The sequence below is a fragment of the Manis javanica genome, chromosome 10 (genome assembly GCF_040802235.1).
Source record: "Manis javanica isolate MJ-LG chromosome 10, MJ_LKY, whole genome shotgun sequence".
NCBI lineage: Eukaryota > Metazoa > Chordata > Mammalia > Pholidota > Manidae > Manis > Manis javanica.
This window is the reverse complement of record NC_133165.1, coordinates 113,724,469-113,742,060: the sequence shown is the minus strand read 5'-3', so window position 1 is coordinate 113,742,060 and position 17,592 is coordinate 113,724,469. Positions and strand designations below refer to the sequence as shown.

General features: G+C 60.7%; 1 protein-coding gene across 2 annotated transcripts; it reads left to right on the top strand.

Annotated features, from left to right (window-relative positions):
* The first annotated feature begins 310 nt into the window (after positions 1-310).
* On the top strand, positions 311-17,390 carry TTLL12 (tubulin tyrosine ligase like 12). Of its 2 annotated transcripts, XM_017650729.3 has the most exons (14): positions 318-598; positions 4,257-4,429; positions 6,372-6,570; positions 7,424-7,583; positions 7,672-7,805; positions 10,068-10,144; positions 11,490-11,606; positions 11,695-11,889; positions 12,234-12,345; positions 13,051-13,202; positions 13,391-13,472; positions 15,069-15,137; positions 15,672-15,810; positions 16,364-17,390. In XM_017650729.3, the coding sequence occupies exons 1-14, from the start codon at positions 410-412 to the stop codon at positions 16,513-16,515; spliced, it is 1,950 nt and encodes a 649-aa protein (XP_017506218.3). In that variant the 5' UTR covers positions 318-409; the 3' UTR covers positions 16,516-17,390. The 2 variants fall into 2 exon arrangements, 1 of the variants encoding a protein (XP_017506218.3); XR_005058164.2 differs by lacking the exon at positions 16,364-17,390 and having other exon boundaries at positions 311-598; positions 15,005-15,137.
* Positions 17,391-17,592: the final 202 nt, after the last annotated feature.

Below are 17,592 nucleotides of genomic sequence, written 5' to 3'. Positions count from 1 at the left end.
CTCAAAGGACGTCGGTGCTGCAGCTGCAGCTCGACCACACCACGTCTCCGGTTACGACCGCGTGGGCACGGCACGGCCTCGCTCCCGGCATCCCCCGGGGCAGCCACGGGGTGAGAGAAAACACCGCCCCTCCCGGGGCGCGTGCGCACACGCCGGCAGCGCCGAGGCGCACACGCCCCTCTCGCCCGCGCCCCCGGCGCACAGCCCCGCGTGCTCGCGCACGCAGCCCACGCCGGCCTCTCAGTCCCGCTGCCCAAGCTTCGCGCCTCGGCGGCGCGCGGCGAGCGGGCGGGCGGCGGAGGGCGGGGCGCGGGCGCCCCCGAGTGGGGCGGTGCCAGCCGGCGCGCCGTGGAGGAGGGCGGGGCCCGCGGGCTGCGGCGGCGTGGGGCTCGGCGCTGGAGGAGGCGCCATGGAGGCTGACGCGGGGCCGGAGCGCCGGCCTGCAGAGCGCCGCGACCCGGGGTCGGCGCCGTGCCCGGATCCCGAGGAGGGCGCGCGGGCCCGGGCCGAGTTCTGTGCGCTGCACGGCCCGGCGCTGCGCGCGTCGGGGGTGCCCGAGCGGTACTGGGGCCGCCTCCTGCACAAGCTGGAACACGAGGTGCCGGGCGCCGCGGGGAGGGCGAGACTCTGGGAGGGAGGGGGGATACAGAGAGGCCCTTGGAAGGCAACAGGGAAGCTGGGGTGCGGGTCCTTGAGGCGCGCAGCCCCAGCCCGGGTCCCCGCGGCCCTGCGCGCGCCGGGGTGGACAGCTCCGGACCCTTCTCCCGGGAAGGGTGTGGTCTGCGGGTGGCCCCTGGCCGAGCACCGAGGGTGGCCTCTCGGACGACACGTGCTGATGAGGATGGGAGGGTGTTTGGGGGGTTGGCCGTGTGCAGAAGTGGAGAAAGCGCGTTCCAAGGCAGGAGAAGCCTGTGCCCAGGTGGCCAGGCCTCAGTGAGACGCGCAGGAGGTGTGTGCGCCCGCGAGTTGAGGGCGGCATGGATGGATGAGGCCGGAGAAGTGGGCAGAGGATTGATGGTGAAAAGCCAAGAATGCCGTGATCACCGACTTAGACTTTGCCTCCCTGGCAATGTGGGGACCTTCTAGAACTTGGGCCTAAGACTGGCAGCAAGAGCCCTGTACCTGTGGCCTTGATCCTGCCAGCACCTGGGGCTGTGCCAGGGCCACAGTGGGAACTGGTACCCGAGTGAGCTTTGGCCCCTGTTGTGTGCCAGACCCCTGAGCAGAGCTCTCCACACACCTGATTCCACAGAGCCATCAGCCCCATTATACAGTTGAGCTTACTGAGGCCCAGCGAGAGGAAGTGACTCTCCAAGACAAGCCGGACTTCAGGGCTGGAAACTGGCTTTCAGCCACTGCCTCTCTCAGGGAGAATAGGGGTCCCAAGAGTTTGTGTGGCTTTACCTGTTGGGGTCATCGAATTCTTCTGGGTTTCATCATCTGATTTGAGCTTCGGATCACCCTCATTTTACAGATTTAAAGAAAACCAAGGCTGTGTGGATAGGAAAGGAATCTAAAGGAAAATGTGAAGGGCACATACGCTTCCAGGTCCTCTTTTTGCTCTAGCCCAGACCTCGAAAGGGTCTGACCGGGGCCTGGCTGAGGGTGGGCCCTGGATTTGGGTGCTTGACCCAGGTGCTGAGGCCAGAGCACATTCCCAGACCAGCTTGGAGGGCCTTCCTCTCAGCTGGAACCAGGCTCCTCTTCAAGGGCTGCCTCCTGGGGCCAAGACAGATGAAGTAGGATGGGTGATAAGGGGGGACCCCAGAGCCTGGAGGGGTGTCCCCTGAGCCTGGCTGCTGAACAAAACCCACTTCTCTGTCTGTAACATTAGGTTGGGCCAGGTACCTTCCTGCTCAAAACACATAGTTGCTGTAAAAAAGATAAAATGTCAGTGGCATTCAGTAACTACTTTCCTTCTGTACCAGTGACCTTCCTTCCCCTGTGTGGTTTTGCCCTCGATTCTGCCAGCATTTCCTGAGCACTTGCCCTGGTCCCAGGCCTGGGCTGGGCAGGAGGGGACCCCAGGAGTTTGTTAGGGCAAGAGGCCCTGGGTGAAAGGAGGAAGCCCAGCCAGCCCCCGCGGGCAGTAAACCTCACCTGAGCAAGTTGCTCACCCATCTGAGAATTCGGGGACCGTGCAACAGCCCCAGCTCCCACGGTCTTGGAGATTGGGTGGGGACGCATGGCTTAACCTCAGCTAGCACCTGGCACATTGTGGGCAGCCGCCAGTGTCTTATCCCCTCTGTCTGGGCCATGTTGCTCTGCCAAGGAGCAGCCAGTGTTTTTCCGTGACCCTCCCTTGCCATTAGAGGTTATAGGCAGAGCTGTGAGTCACCGTGTTACCCAAACCCTCAGCCATTGTTGTGAGGAGCCTGCTGCTGCTATGGGCCGGGTGAGGGGGGAGACACCTGCCAGCAGGAACGGGGCACCTTCAGCCTCACCCAGGGCCGGTGACCCTGGGGCCCTGCCTCAGAAGAAAGCAGTTCCCCCAGAAAGGATGGGGAGTGTTTTTAAGTAAATTTCAACTCTTCCCATGTTCAGGAACTTCCCAGCTGCCAAACTGTTCCCTTCATCACCTTGTTAGGAGCTTCTGCTGTCCCACCACGAAGGGGTCGTGGTCAGCCCCGTTTCACAGCTGTGGGAAGCCAGGCCCTCTAAGCGCAGGCCTTATGCTGCCCCCACATATCCCTTTCCCTGTTAGATTTGTGGATGAGGGCTGTCGGGATGGCGTTCTGGGTGGACGCCCAGGGTGTGAGTTCCAACCCTCTGAGCCACTCTCCTGATCTTTAAACTGGCAGGGGTACCGGAGAGCCCAACCTAAGGCTCCATCCCAGAAAGCGCCTGAGCCTCGGGTCTCCAGCACTCTGCACCCTTCGCCCCCAGCTTCTCTGACCTGGGCCTTCCTCTCGCATCTCCCCTGCCTGGGGTCCCTTCACCCTCACCCCTTAGCCACATGTTCAGTCTTTACGGTTTTTCCTGCTTTCCTCCGATTATGTTTCCATTAAGTCTTCCCGGCCCCTCCAAGCCCCTGCACCATTAGTCTGGGCCCCTCGAATGGCCTGCCCTTCCTTCACTCTGCCACTCGGCCTTCAGCCTCTGGCAAGATCACAGGTGCTCATCTGCACCCCCAAGTGCCCATCCCGTGCCCAGTGCACAAAAGCTCCTTGTGCCTGAGTAGATAACTGGCTTCCAACTGCTGGGATGAATTTTCCTTCTGTTTTTTACAGAATCATGAGAAATAGGTTTTGGAGGGGAGCTGGCCTTTGTTGAGTCCCTGCCATGTGTCAGGGATTTTGTTTTACTGATTTACCACTGGAAGGTGTATGATACCCCTTCCCGGGGTAGAGACGAGTCCCAGAAGTGTGACGATGCTAACAGGTGTTTGCAAAGTCTTTGCCCAGCTGAAGTTCTAAACTCTTTCATGCATCAGTCATTTAATTCAACAGCCCTGTGAGGTAGGTACTGATATTCCCATTGTGTGGATTGGGAAACTGAGGCACAGAGTGGGCCAGTGACTTGTTCAGTCACGTAGCCCAGCTCCAGAACCTGCCCCTTGCCAACTTGTGGCAGACACACAGTGCATGAGTGTGGCTGGGTGGGGGCCAGCCTGGCTCTAGGGCACACAGGAGCTGCACATGCCCAGCAGTTGCCCTCCACCAGGGAAACTCTCAGACCAACGTCCTTCTCTTCCTGCCCATCCAGGCTGGGACCTCAGGAAACTAACTACAGGCCTGGACTGCTGCTTGTGTGGGCTGGCATGCTGGCCCTTGGGCACCTGTTTCCTTGTGTGTTGCCCCAACTGTCTGGTGTTGGATTGGTCCTTCTAGTGAGAGAGAAACAGGGGTACAGTCCCTGGCCTCCAAGGTTCTGACTCTGCTGACAACTTCCAGTGTTGCCAGAGCCACCCCTCTGCCTCTTGGGCCTCGTTTTCCCTGTAAGGCAAGGGGCCAGGCTATACAACTGGGACACACACATGCAGCCCCTCCTCCAGTGTGGGTGCCACAGGGTGGAGTCATAGCGGGCAGGTTGGGTCCCGGTTCTGCCCTCTGTCTCTAGGTGCCTCAGTTTCCCCACCTGTAAGGTGGGTAGTAAGGCAATAAATAGGTCCTTCTCCTAAGGAGTTTAGTTTGTCCTTGAGGCCTGGGTGTGGTGCCCACTGCAGCCTTTCCTGAAGCAGAAGTCTAGGGCTGTGGTGAGCAGGGGGGCCCGGGAGTGGGAGGGATCTTGCCAGCACCCCCTGCTGTGCCCCCCAGGTGTTTGACGCTGGGGAGATGTTCGGAATAATGCAAGTAGAAGAAGCGGAGGAGGACAGTGAGGATGAGGCGGCTCGGGGAGCGCGTGAGAAGAAGCCCAACCCTGGCAGCGAGCTCTGCTACAAGGTCATCGTGACCAATGAGAATGGGCTCCGAGCAGCCGACCCCAACAGGTAGGAGCCGCACGCAGCCTGCTGGGGCCACTGCTTTCAGCTGGGCCGTGGGGTCATGTCAGCCCCGACCCCGGTGACATCCCCGTGGTAGTGTTGTGCCGTCCGAGAGCGGCCTCCCCAGTGTGCACTCACCCGGCGTGGCAGTCCCACGATGGAGATGTGATGAGGTCCAGTTTTGCTGATGAGGAAACAGGGAAAGGACTTGCCCGAAGTCACCCAGCTGGTTAGGCCCAGGGCAGTCTTACTCATGAGCCCCAGCTTTTCCGAGGACCCTGGGCCTGTCCCTGGTCCTGCTGAATCGCAATTCTGGGCAGAACCTGGGAAACTGTATTGAAGAGGTCCTCGTGGGATTTGTGTCCAGACTCATCCTCAGGCAAGGGTGCAAGGCCCAGAGCAGGCCTGGGCCCTGCCCAGAGCCATAGGAGACATGAACAGAGCTGAGAGAGGACCCCGGCCTCCCACCTCCCAGAGGCCAAGAGGGGCTGTCCTCAGTCAGGAGAGGCCTGCAGGCCCCTCAGCCAAACCGTGTTGGAACACTGAGGAAACTGGCCGGCCTCAGAGGGTGCCCTGTGCCCACAGCTGTTCAGGAAGGGCCTGGCTGCCTGCAGAGCTCTCACAGCCTCCCACCAGCCCTGGGGTGGGAGTGGCCACACAGGTCATTTCTGCAGCCAGTCCATCCACCCACGTGCTCTCTGACCCAGAAACCTGCCGGCCTGTCACTCCTCTAAGTTCAGTGCCACCAGCTTTTGTAGGCACCTGTGCTGCCTTTGGGGCCCAGGAGCAGGTGACTCAGGCACAGTGGCCTCCTCGAGCTCACTGCCTCCTTGCACCCTTCACACATCACCAGGCCCGGCCTGGGAGGGGCTGGGTGGGATCCCAGGTTTGGAGCCCTGGGCACCGATCTCTGCCCCACCAGCCCTCCTGTTCCTGGGCCCTTCTCCCTCCAGCTCTTTGTGAGTCTGCTCTGCGGCTGATTGCCAGGCCCCCTCATGTGCATCTGCCCATGCTCAGCCCCAGGTGTTCCCCATGAAGGCCTGGCCCTATAACTCTAAGCACAGGGGCAGAGTAAACCTTCATTTGTTTGGGGATATACAAACAAAAATAAACACAAAGTAAACAGTGCCGAGCTTGCCCCCCAGCCCAAGAACTGCAGCACCTGCTGTCCCTTCCACTTTAGCAAGGGCATGGAGGCAAGGGCCGCTCGCCCGTCGGGGAAAGCACTCTCACCTGCACGCTTGGAGCCTCCTGGTCCAGCAGGGCTCTGGATGGGGTCTGGGCAGCCCTGCCCTGTGGAGCAGGAGGGCAGGCCTGGCCTGGCCTCAGGCCTGCGGTGGGAACGCTTCGTCGTCCACCACAGCCCCGCCGTGGGAGCTGTGTGGTTGGCCCACCTGGGCTCCTCCAGGGACACTAGAACATGTGGGCTGCAGGTGTCTGTACACGTGGGGACTTGAGGCCTCTTCCCACAGGAAGCACCCAGACATCCTGGGCATGCATGAGCTCTCTCCACGTGAGGCTCCTCTGCACACGTTCCAGGCCTGCAGGTAGCAAGGTCGGGAGCACGGGTTTGTGCTCCAGCAGTTCAAAATCCACTGTGGACACATACTATTACTGTGATTAATAGTCACTAGGTACACAAGTACTTGGTATGCAGCCAGAATGTTGTAGGTGTTATTTGATGCTCATATCATCCCAGTGATAGGAGAGAGCCTGCTGCCTTGTTTTAGCAGCTGAGAGAGAAGTTGCCCAGGGCCACACAGCAGCGCAGAGCCGGGCTCCCCACCCATGCCTGGGGTGCTAGGGAGACCACCTCAGGGTGGGCGCAGGTTTCAGGTCGCAGCACCAGGCCTCATCCGCCGCCTCAGGCCCTGATGGCCCCCTCCGCACCCTGCCCTTCCCGCCGTGCCTGCATGGCAGCCTCACTCGGCATGGCCTGTGCCTGCAGCATCTACCTCGTCGACCACGCCTGGACGTGCCGGGTGGAGCATGCCCGCCAACAGCTGTGGCAGGTGCCGGGGCTGCTGCACCGCATGGCCAACCTCATGGGCATCGAGTTCCACGGCGAGCTGCCCAGTGCTGAGGCCGTGGACCTGGTGCTGGAGGAGATGTGGAAGTTCAACCAGACCTACCAGCTGGCCCATGGGGTAGGTGGGCCGCCAGCCCCCGGGGAAGCGGAGGAAAGACCCTAACACAGGCCTTCACACTCCACGCTGGCAGGGGGCAGCCCAGGAGAGCCCCAACCCCACCTGGGGGCCTTTGCCCTACATGTGAGCAACCCCTCTTCTCCTGGGGCCCATAGAATCCTCCCTCCCTCCCTGTGATGTCACCGGGGCCCTGATACTCTTTGCCTTGGGCCAGCCAGTGCCAAGGCCCCAGGGGTCCACATGGCATTTGAGCTCATAGACTTGGGCCCAGTGCCTCTGCTCTCTCTTCCTGGCACCTTCTGGTTCTGTCACCCTCCTAAAGCCCTCCGTAGTTCCTGGCCACCTTCGGGAGAAGAGGTGAGCCTCTCTAGCACACGTCGGGCTCTCATCTCCTGCCCCTGCCCCGCCGACCTCCACGGACTCATTCTCCTCTCCAGCCCTCACCACGTCTGGTTTGGGAAAAGACAAAAGTCGTTTCTCATGGTCTCAGCCTAGATGCTGCCTCCTCCAGCAATCTTTCCTGAACTCGAAGCCTCTCTCCCCCTGCCACACATACAAATCAAACACATCCATGTAGCTGCTAGGCTGAGTGCCTGCTTCCACCTTCCAGCGCACACATGACCGCACTGCAGTCTGTGGCCCGTGGCCTGGTCTGACAGGGCAGGGCCACTGTCCCAGAGACCTGGGATTAGAGGGACTGGACGTGCGTGTGATGGGTGCTCCAGGTTCGGAGGGTTGAGCGTAAATGGGTGAGTGGGTGGTGTTTGGATGTGGAGGTGGGTGGAAGGTGTGCGGATGGAAGGGATAGACGGACAGACCGTGCGCGAGGGTTGCTGCATGTTCTTCCCTGCAGACAGCCGAGGAGAAGGTGCCAGTGTGGTATGTCATGGATGAGTTTGGCTCGCGCATCCAGCACGCGGACGTACCCAGCTTTGCCACTGCACCCTTCTTCTACATGCCCCAGCACGTGGCCTACACGCTGCTGTGGCCCCTGAGGGACCTGGATACAGGTGGTAAGTCAGATACCCGCCCACCCTGGAGGCTGGGCCTGGGCCTCGGTTTCCTGCCGCACCCCCCCGATGGGCACGTGTCTTGGTGCAGAGGAGGTGACCCGGGACTTTGCCTATGGAGAAGCAGACCCTCTGATCCGGAAGTGCAGGCTGCTGCCCTGGGCCCCTGCCGACATGTTGGACCTGAGCTCCTCCACCCCCGAGCCACCCAGTGAGCACTACCAGGTGTGACCCTCCGCCTCTGACCCCTGGGCCCATTGCCTGGTGGCTTCTGGAGCATTCTGCATCCTGTCAACAAAGGGTATTGAATGCCAGCTGACTACTGCAAGAGATGGAGACAGTTGGGAGCATCTGGGAGATGGGGGCTCAGAGCCCAGGGAGTGAGTGTGAACTGCCCGTGACCCCACAGCCTGGGTGCCAGTCCCGAGCTCAGACCCCAGGGTGCCTGATGCTGGGAACTGTCCCTTCAGAGCGTTGGGTGTCGGTGGGGGAGCTGGTGGTCCAGGCTGCGTTCCCCCATTTTCAGGGGAGCAGGGGGAGGTGTAATGGGCCGAGCAGCTTGGCTGTGAGCCCTGGCTCAGTACTGTTTCCTCACATGACACCTCCTGCACCAGGATGTAGAGGCACCACGCAAGCACTGGATGGTACACTTCCCAGCACGCGGTAGGCCGCCACAAGTAGTCGTCAGTAGTGTTAGTATTGTGGACAACACAGGTGCTTCAGTCCACAGGCAGCCTCTCCATCAGGGCCCCAACAGCCCCCCGTGGCCCACTCACAAGAGCTGGGCTGGTGGGGAGAGTGAACCAGCATGGGGGCTGGGGCAGGGGAAGACATGGAGCCTGTAGGGACACAGCTGCTGCCAGAACCACACAGGTCTGGGCAGGGGTTACCACTCCAGCCCCTCTCTCCTCTCCTCTGCTCTCTGAACTGCCATAGCTTCCTGTTGGCTGGTGACCAGTTAGCCTGTGCTTAGCATTTGTAACAGGCATGCTCTGTTGTAATCCTTACAACAGTTAGGATTTACAGTCCTATTTTTATCTTTACTGAGGATGAGGGAGCTAAGGCACAGAGAGGTTAAGTAATTTGCCAAAGGTCACACAGCTGGTAGAGCTGGAATCCACCAGGGGGACCTGACAGCTTGTGGCAGCTTCTGTTGAGGCTTCCCTGCAGCCTCTGGCATCAGTTGCTCACTGAGTGCCTCGAGGCAGGGGGCTGTGGAAAGGCACAAACAAGTTAGGTCAGATGACAGCAGGAAGTGCCTCGTGATGCCTGCTGTCTGTGGTGCTGTTGATCACAGAGGCTGGGCCGTAGCGGTGGTCCTGCTGGACTTTCCTCGTGATTTTGCCCAGTGGAGCCGTGATTGGACTGTACCCATGCCAGAAATTCAGTGCTCGTATTTCTTGATTCAGAGGTGTGTTTCAGCACCTCAGAGCGCCTGCACTTAGTAGGTACTTAGTGAACAGGTAGGTAAATGCAGAGGGTCAGGGCTTAGGAGTGGCTTAGAGACAAAGACTTTCAGGTCTTCAAGTTGTTTGTTGCAGGAACGTGAATTAAAATGAGTCTTTTTTTCTTGGGGTGCCCTCTGCTGGCCAGGAAGAGGGCGGAGATAGGAGCCAAGCAAGCACTGGTGGTCCGGCCGTCCATTTGCCTGTCTGGATCAGGCCTGTGCTGCGGGCCCTGGGGCTGCCTGTATTAGGTAGCTATTACCAGCAAACAGATCACTCCAAAACGTGGCAGCTTAAACAGCAAAGATTGATTATCTCACACCTTTTGGAGCAGCGGTAGGGGATGGCTCAGCTGGGTGCTTATGGTTTGGGATCCCCTGTGGTGCCGTCAGTCAGGGCCACATCATCTGACGCTGGAGGGCCGAGCACCTGCATCTGTGTGGCCCACTCATGCCTGGCGAGGGGGTGCTCTTGGCAGGAGGCCTCAGTCCGTCCCCCGTGGGCCTCTCCACAGCAGGGGGAACTGAGTGTCCCACAGTGTGGTGGCTAACTTCCCTTAGAGCAGGTGTTCTAAAGGCAGGGAAGGGGGGGCACCCGCTGTTACACTTGTTCTGTTAGAGCGGCTCATTCAGCCCAGCCCGCACGCGGGGGAGGTGAACTAACTCTGCCTTTCGAAGGGAGTGTCACAGATTTTGTGGGCCTGTTTTAAACCACCACGCTAAGCTTGGAGCAGTTTGGGGGCTCCCTGGGACCACAAAGCCCCTCCCAGGACAGGCTGGGCACTTTGGCCACCTGTGACCTGGAGGTAGTGTTGAGAAGATTTAGAACAATATTTACATTGTTCTTTTGATACAAAACAGGTTGTTAAGCACCTGAATATGGGGGAAGGGCTCTGCGAGCTTAGGGCCTGCACCAGGCTCCCCCTGGGGCCTGGGTGTGTCCCCCCAGATCATTAAACCCTGGTGTGCCAGGTTGGGAGAGGCCTGTGTTCAGTTGCTCCATCTCTTGAAGGCCTGTTTAACCCCTGGTGTTTTCCTCCTAGGCCATTTTGGAGGAAAACAAGGAGAAGCTGCCACTTGCCATCGACCCAGTGGTGTACCCCAGCGACCACATCTTCAAGTGTGTTGCCCCTTCTCAGCTCGTGCTGAGACTCCTCACACCCCACAGTCCCTGAGACCCTGGAACAGGGCCTGGCATGGGAAGCACTCGGGAACCCCACTGTCTGCCAGCACCGTGGCAGTGACAGGAACGCCAGGGTACAGTCTTAGGATGACCGGGAGAAGGCTGTGGACAGTGAGGGGTGTGCTCACCCCATGCTGGAGTGGAGACACAGCCTGGCCTGCCCGCACACGCCCCTCTTGAAAGCAGGAGCCTGGGCTGGCCGCGAACATTCTGGGCACCAAGCACAGGAGCTGGGGCTGCTCTCAGGTGTCTGCGGTGTAGGCTGGCATGTTATGTAAGGCCGGCAGGCAAGCTCAGGCTGGACCCTGGGTGGAAACAGATGCTCCGTTTTACAGATGGGGAGCAGAGGTGCTGAACTTTACCCGCCAGATGTGGAGCCAGCTTAGAGGCAGGGCCCGGCCCAGCCAGGGGCAGGCTGGCCTCTGCCTTCAGGGGAGCCCCCAGCACTGGCTGCCCAGACCTGGTCCAGCCAGAAGCAGGCAGAATGCTCCAGTCTGCCCCTTCTGCCAGGTCCTGGGCTCTATTCCCCACTGTCCCTCTGCCTGCCTTCCTCTCCTGAGGCCATTGCCCTGACCCAGGTAGTCCAGGGGCTCTTCCTGAGGCCCTCTGCCCAGTATCCCTGTCCCCCCCGGGCCCAGAGGCCTCACTGAGGCCGGCTGAGCCTTGCCTTCCTGCTCCAGCCACAGACTACGCACTTCACACTGGCCCCACCCAGCAGGGCCGGCTCGCCTCTTTCCTTGGAGCGCTGGCCCAGGCTGAGCCACCCTCCTGCCTTCACACTTGGCCCTGTCACTTTAAACGTGTGGTCGTCTCCACCTGCCCCAGCATGGCCGGGCCAGGCAGGGCAGGCAGTGGAGAGCACCAGTGCGGAATGAGGCCTCGTCTGGGGCACTTGTCCTGGCCACACGCTCACCTGCAGACACCCAGAATGCCAGCTTCCTTTTCTGCGGGCAGAGTTCTTGATGTGTCCTCAGGACCAGCAATGTCAGCCCATCCTCTGTTAGCGCCTGGGAGGAAAAAAACTGTGTTTGGTAAACCCTGAGGTTGTCCTGTCTCATCCTCGCAAGTGTGACGTGGCCCTGTGGTTCAATGTCACAGATGGGGAACCCAGGGTCAGAAGGCTCCAGGTGGCCCCATTGCTCAGCAGGCAGAGGCTGGGGTTGTCCGACTTGAGGAGCCAGGGCTGCAGAGTTGGACTTAACTCGGCCTCGACCTCTTAGCCAGTGGGGAGCAGCTGAGACCTGGGAGCATGGCAGCCAGCTCAGCCCGGCCTCCCCTGCAGGGTCTACACGGACATCCAGCAGGTGCTCAGCCACCTCACCCACCCGCGCTTCACCTTCACCCAGAACGAAGCGGACGCCGACATCCTCTATAACTTCTCTCACTTCAAGGACTACAGGTGAGCCGCCTCCCAGCCTGGGGCTCCTGAGGCTGGCCCCAGAGGCTCTGGCCACCCTGAGCTGGCTGCACCTGCCTTGGCCCTGCAGGAAGCTCAGCCAGGAACGGCCCCAAGTGCTACTGAACCAGTTCCCCTGCGAGAGCCTTCTGACAGTGAAGGACTGCCTGGCCTCCATCGCACGCCGGGCGGGGGGTCCTGAGGGCCCGGCCTGGCTGCCCCGAACCTTCAACCTGCGCACCGAGCTGCCCCAGTTCATCAGCTACTTCCAGCAGCGTGAGAGGCGGTAAGGACCTCCGTGCACCAGAGCTGTGCAGCCGAGACACCTATGTTCATCTCGAGCCTGTCCTCACATAGCCCAGTCTGCTGCTTGGCTGAGAACCTACTATGTGCAGGCTGCGGTGCTGGTAGCTGTGGGCTCTGAGCATTCCATGCTGCCCAGGGGCCTCCACCCCACTGCTCGGGTCATCCTTCCACCAGAGTACAGCTCCTCACTCCCCAAGCTCCAGTCTCTAAACATCTCTGAGACACCAGGGGAGGCTGGGTGCCCCTCCTGTAGCCACAGACCTGGGGAGACAGTGCCTGGGCGGGTGGACACAGGCACAGCCTAGCCAGCCCCTGTGCCCCCAGGGGCGAGGACAACCACTGGATCTGCAAGCCCTGGAACCTGGCCCGCAGCCTGGACACCCACATCACCAGGAGCCTGCACAGCATTGTCCGGCACCGCGAGAGCACCCCCAAGGTAGGCCCTCGGCCCCAAGTGGGATGCCTGCTCGGCACATGGGTTGGCCACCAGAGAGTGGCAGGGGACTCAGGTGTGAGGACCTGTGCGTGTGGGCCTCAGCATTGGCAGGTACTTGGGGTCACTCGGCTCACAGGAGTCTCCCAAACCCTCCACAGCCCTTTCCTGCTGCCCTTGCCAAAGGAGGGGGCTGTGTGACGGTCCCAGTAAGAGGAGGGGGGCTCGATCAGCTGTCCTAGGTGTGTCTGACCTCACAGTCCCACATGCTGACCACGTATGACCACCCGGCAGGAGTGAGTGTCCAGGCCAGGACAGGGAGCCCCTCAGGGACCCGGGGCATATCAGAGGAGCATCGGCAGTAGTTGTAGGACTCAGGGACACCATTGAGATTCCAGCCAGTGGGGATGGGCAATTGGAATTAGGGCTGAGAATTTGTATTCAGTTTTCAAAACTGGTGCGATCTTTTCTTTCAATTTAAAGTAAAGTTGAAGATAAAGAGCCTGAAGGATTGGCAAAGGCAGAGAAGGAGCAGAGTATGGGGTGCAGGTCCGTGGACACCAAGGCAGGGAGCTAGGCTACAGGAGCACACCTCTCCAGGATGCGAACCCACTGCCAGGGGGGCCGGGTGCGGACAGGGCGAGCTCAGGGCCTCTGTCCTGGCCCGGGTGAGGTGAGAGTGCCTGAGAGCCTGTGTCTGTCTCCCAGGTTGTGTCCAAATACATTGAAAGTCCTGTCTTGTTCCTTCGTGAAGATGTGGGGAGTGTCAAGTTCGACATCCGCTATATCGTGCTTCTGCGGTCTGTGAAGCCCCTGAGGGTGTTCGCATATGACGTGTTCTGGCTGCGGTTCTCCAACCGGTAACTGGGGAGATGGGCAGGGCGGGTCCCCACTTCCGTGGATCAAAATTCTACCCAGGGGCTCCTGCACCACCCACCAGGGGCACTGACACAGGAGCTGGCACCTGGCCCAGGGCTCCAAGTACCTGCCCTGCCTGGACTTGGCCACATACAGGACCCACTCTAGTATCTCTCCACTCATCCTGCAGCCCCTTTGCGCTCAATGACCTGGATGACTATGAGAAACATTTCACCGTCATGAACTATGACCCGGAAGTGGTACTGAAGCAGGTAGGGCCTGGGGGGCCTGGGTAATGGGTTCACAGGGAGGCCGGCCAGCGTGAGCCTGGGCCCCACACCCACTGGCTTGTCTTCCGGGCAGGCTGCATAGTTGGTCAGAAGGGCTGTGGTCTGGTACCTGTCAAACAGCGCCCCCTGTGGCTCTGTGGGGCGCGCACTCTGTTGGAGGTCACGGGAACCACAGCCTCCCCAGGTCCTGGGGCAAGTAGGAGCAGGGGGGTCCCGGAGGGGAAGCACAGACTGCCTCCGCTCGGCACCTGCTGAGCACAAGGACAGACAGGGTTGGGGAGGCACAGGTGTGCGTCACATGGCCCCCGGCGACCCTGCCTGGACCCTGGGCCCTGTGTTCCCTGCACTATTGGGCTCCTTGAGCAAAGGGGAATCGGGGTAAAGCTCCTCTTATGCTGAGGGCCCCAAACCCCAGCCAGCCAGCTGCGTGCCCGGGACAGGGAGGCCCAGCTGAGACAGAGGTAGAGGTGGACTCTGGGAGGCAGAAGAAAACAGGAGAACTAGGCCGCCCCGCCCCATGTGTCACCCCTGAAGTGCCCTCCGGCCTGGTGGCAGGCTGGTGGCGGGCCGTGGCCCTGCAGGTGAGCTGCTCTCCTGCATGCGATTGTCCTTCCCAGGTGGCTCTCCGTTCTTTTCAGCTGAGAACGTCCCTAACCAATTCAAAGGATTGTTTTCCATATTTGTATTTTTGTATCGGGGGCGCCTTATTGAACAAACCCTACCACAGCTTTTTCTGAGGACCACGTTTTCAGCCGTCATCACCACTAAGGGAGCTGCGGGCGCCGTTGCTCACTCAGTACCAGATGTCTGGGTCAGCCCTGGTTTCTCCCTGGTGATAGGCGTGCCAGGGTAAATACACCACACCCGTACCTAGGAAGTCCCCTCAGGAGGCACCTAGAAAAAGAGTGGCCGTGCAGTGCGTGCGCCCCACAGGGCTGGTTTCCCTGCCCCTCCTCTTGTCCTGGGCTGTGCTGAAGGCCGGTTCCCAGTACTCCCTGCCCCCTCTGGGGCCCCAGGATGTGGTTGGAAGTCGTCTCTGAGGGCCTTCCCCCTAACTTAGTATGTCATTCCAAATGTCATGTGTTCCCTGGAAGCTCCCAGGTGTAGGGACCTATGTCAGGCAGGGCGGGAGCGTGGGGCGTCACAGGGAGCCCATGCTGGCCTGTCCTGGGAAAGAGCTGAGCCATGAGCAGGTATGTTCTGGGTGAAGTCTTGCTGTCCTCAAGCACTGTGAGCTGAGCCATGCAGACGCGGGCGCGAGCTCTGCCTCCAGTGCCCTGCTCGGAGGTGTGGATGGGCACCAGCAGCCCAAGCCCCGAGCCCAGCGTCTCACGTACAGCCTCTGAGCAGCCCTGCAGAGTCGGCTGAGCAGGGAACCTTGCAGAGGAAGACGCTGAGGCCCCTAGAGGTAGATCTTGTCCAGAGTCACCCAGAGAGCGCCAAGCTCGTACCCCAGCTCCTGCCTCCCCTGTGCCCTGAGAGGTTGAGGAAGCAGCTTTCCCCTCCCCCGCCAGCCTCCGATCTCCCTGCCCGGCCTCGGAGGCCTGCCTGCAGAGCACGAAGGGCCCTTTGTCACAGGTGCACTACGATGAGTTCATCCCCGAGTTCGAGAATCAACACCCACAATTTCCATGGAGGAGCGTCCAGGTGAGTCCTGAGCAAAGCTTCCCTCGTGGGTGGGCACTGGCCGGCTGGGGGTCTTCTCCTCTGGGTGGTCCTCCTCCCACCGAGGCAGCAGGCGCCAAGACCCTTCCTCCTGCTCTGGTGCATGTGGGGTGATACGCAGGGCTCCTCGGGTGAACCAGAGGGGCATTTGGGGCATGCCTGGAATAGCCAGACAGTGGCAGGCCCTGCCTGTCCCAGAAGAAGCTAAGCAGAGGGCACGGCTGGAGATGCGCTCACCTCCACGTCCTGGGGTGCTGCTGTGCGTGCCTCAGTCACAGGGCACCATGGGGGCTCTGAGGCAAGCAGTAGGTGGGCACCAGGAGGGAGGGAGCAGGTGGGGGACGGAGGTGGCTGCTGCCAAGTCTGGAGACATGGAGGGTGTAGGAAGTGACTTGGGCCATTTGAGAGCTGGGACTTAGGAAGGGGCAGCCAACTGCATATTGAGAGGCTGCTCTGGGGGCTGACACCAGTGTCAGAGCCGCACAGGCCCCTGACCCTGCCTCCCCTGGTCCCCAGGCCGAAATCTTCCGGGCCTTCACAGAGCTATTCCAGGCGGCGTGTGCCAAGCCGCCACCCATGGGCCTCTGCGACTATCCCTCATCTCGAGCCATGTATGCCATCGACCTCATGCTGAAGTGGGACAATGGTCCAGATGGTGAGGAGGCTTCCCCATAACCCAGCCTGTCCCCCCGTTACCCGAAGTCCATCACCCAGCCCTCCTCACACCCACTCCCGGGGGACAGGGAGAGGTACCGCTGCTGCTCTGTCCTGCTGAGCGCTGCCCAGGCTCCCCCTTGCCTCAAGTTAGTGGGGAGAGCTGGGTTCTGGGGGATTCGCCATTCAGGGGTGACAGCCTGCAGGGCAGAGCACAGACGGAAGGGTGGGCAGGCTGCCGGGGCATCGGGAGAGAGCTCCCAAGGGCTGGGCCTGTATGTGACAGGCAGAGGGAGCAGGCAGCCCGGGCTGGGCCACCGGTGGTTCCAGGGTGACCAGGCAGGCCCACCCCTGCCCACTCTGCATCTCTGCTTCCTCTGTTGGACCAAATCTGACGTCTGAGCTGGGTGTGGTGGCTCCCATGACTCCCGGGGCCTCCCCTTAAGGAGCAGGCTTTGGACCTGGCGCCTTGGAAGCCAGGAGAGCGGAGTTCCAGGCCCTGCTCACCAGCCCGCCCTCCCAGGAGTAAGAGGCCCTGTGCTTTGTGCCGTCAGGGAAGCGAGTGATGCAGCCACAGATCCTTGAGGTGAACTTCAACCCGGACTGTGAGCGAGCCTGCAGGTACCACCCGACCTTCTTCAATGACGTCTTCAGCACCCTGTACCTGGACGAGCCCAGCAACTGCCATGTCACCCGCCTCATCTAGGCGCTCGCCGGCCCCCCACTTGTGCGCTTGGGTGGATTCCAGCCTTAGCCTCTGTGGACTTCCCCCCTGCCCCCAACCCCCTCTGGGCACAGCCTGGCCTGTGAGCCGCTGCCCAGCTCAGGGTTCTCCTCCCCCTGTAGGTCGGGAGCCCCAGTGCCCCCAGGCCTGAGTGCCAGGCCCCATCCGTACTTTGCTCACCACCATCCGCACAGTGATTGGTCTCAGCTCAGCTAAGGGCTTTATTCCAGAGAGTCTGGTTCTTGGGCTGCCATGCTTCCCAGGGTGTTAGCCAAAGAAGGGCTCTGGGGAGCCTGGCGAGGTAACCTCAGAAGCAGGGTTCTCTGGGCATGGCTGTGGGAGCCCAACATCGACACGGCCAGGCTGGCTTTTCCTGCGCTTCCGTGAGGGCACTGTGGCTCCTCAGTGTCAGGCCACACTCCACCCCGGGGCCCTGAGTGACAGGCGCCCCCAGAACACCCTGGGGAACCAGCTACCAGACCCAGCCTTCTTGCCCAACAAGCTTGACCAGACCCTTCACCAGCACCCTTCCAGGAAGCTCCAGGCAGGAAGGCCACAGTGGTTGCTGTGGCTTTTCCACTTGGGAAGGACGGGCCATCCTGGGGCCCAGCGGCCCCCCTGTCACCGGCACTGCAGTGGCTCCCCTCATCTGAGGTTGGCTGGGACACTCTGGCTTGGGAGCTCAGGGACAAGTGTGGGCAGCAGAGTACCAGGCGGCAGACGCTGAGAAAGATGAGTCCAGAAGAACATTATACCGGATGGCATCATCCACTGGAGTCTAGCGTCCAAGTGTTGGATTTTTTGTTATTGTTTCATTCGTGGGAGAAAAATATAAGTTCTCTTAATTTTGTTTGAAATTTGGAGTCAGACGCCAGCATATGTGTGGCTGCAGTGTGCCTGGGCCCAGCTAATGGGAAGATGGGCAGGCTCCGAGGGGTGCTGCTTCTCAAGGCTACCTGTGTATGTGCTAGGGTTGGGGGGGTCCTTTTTTCATTTTGGAGCCAAGATTCCTGCAGCAAAACAGGACCTGATGGGGCCTCCCGTGTGTGTCAGTGTCCG

Coding starts and splice junctions, on each gene's coding strand:
- TTLL12 (XM_017650729.3), top strand. CDS start 410: ATGGAGGCTGACGCGGGGCCGGAGCGCCGGCCTGCAGAGCGCCGCGAC. Junction 11,607..11,694: donor TCTCACTTCAAGGACTACAG/GTGAGCCGCCTC, acceptor TTGGCCCTGCAG/GAAGCTCAGCCAGGAACGGC. Junction 13,203..13,390: donor TGGCTGCGGTTCTCCAACCG/GTAACTGGGGAG, acceptor CTCATCCTGCAG/CCCCTTTGCGCTCAATGACC.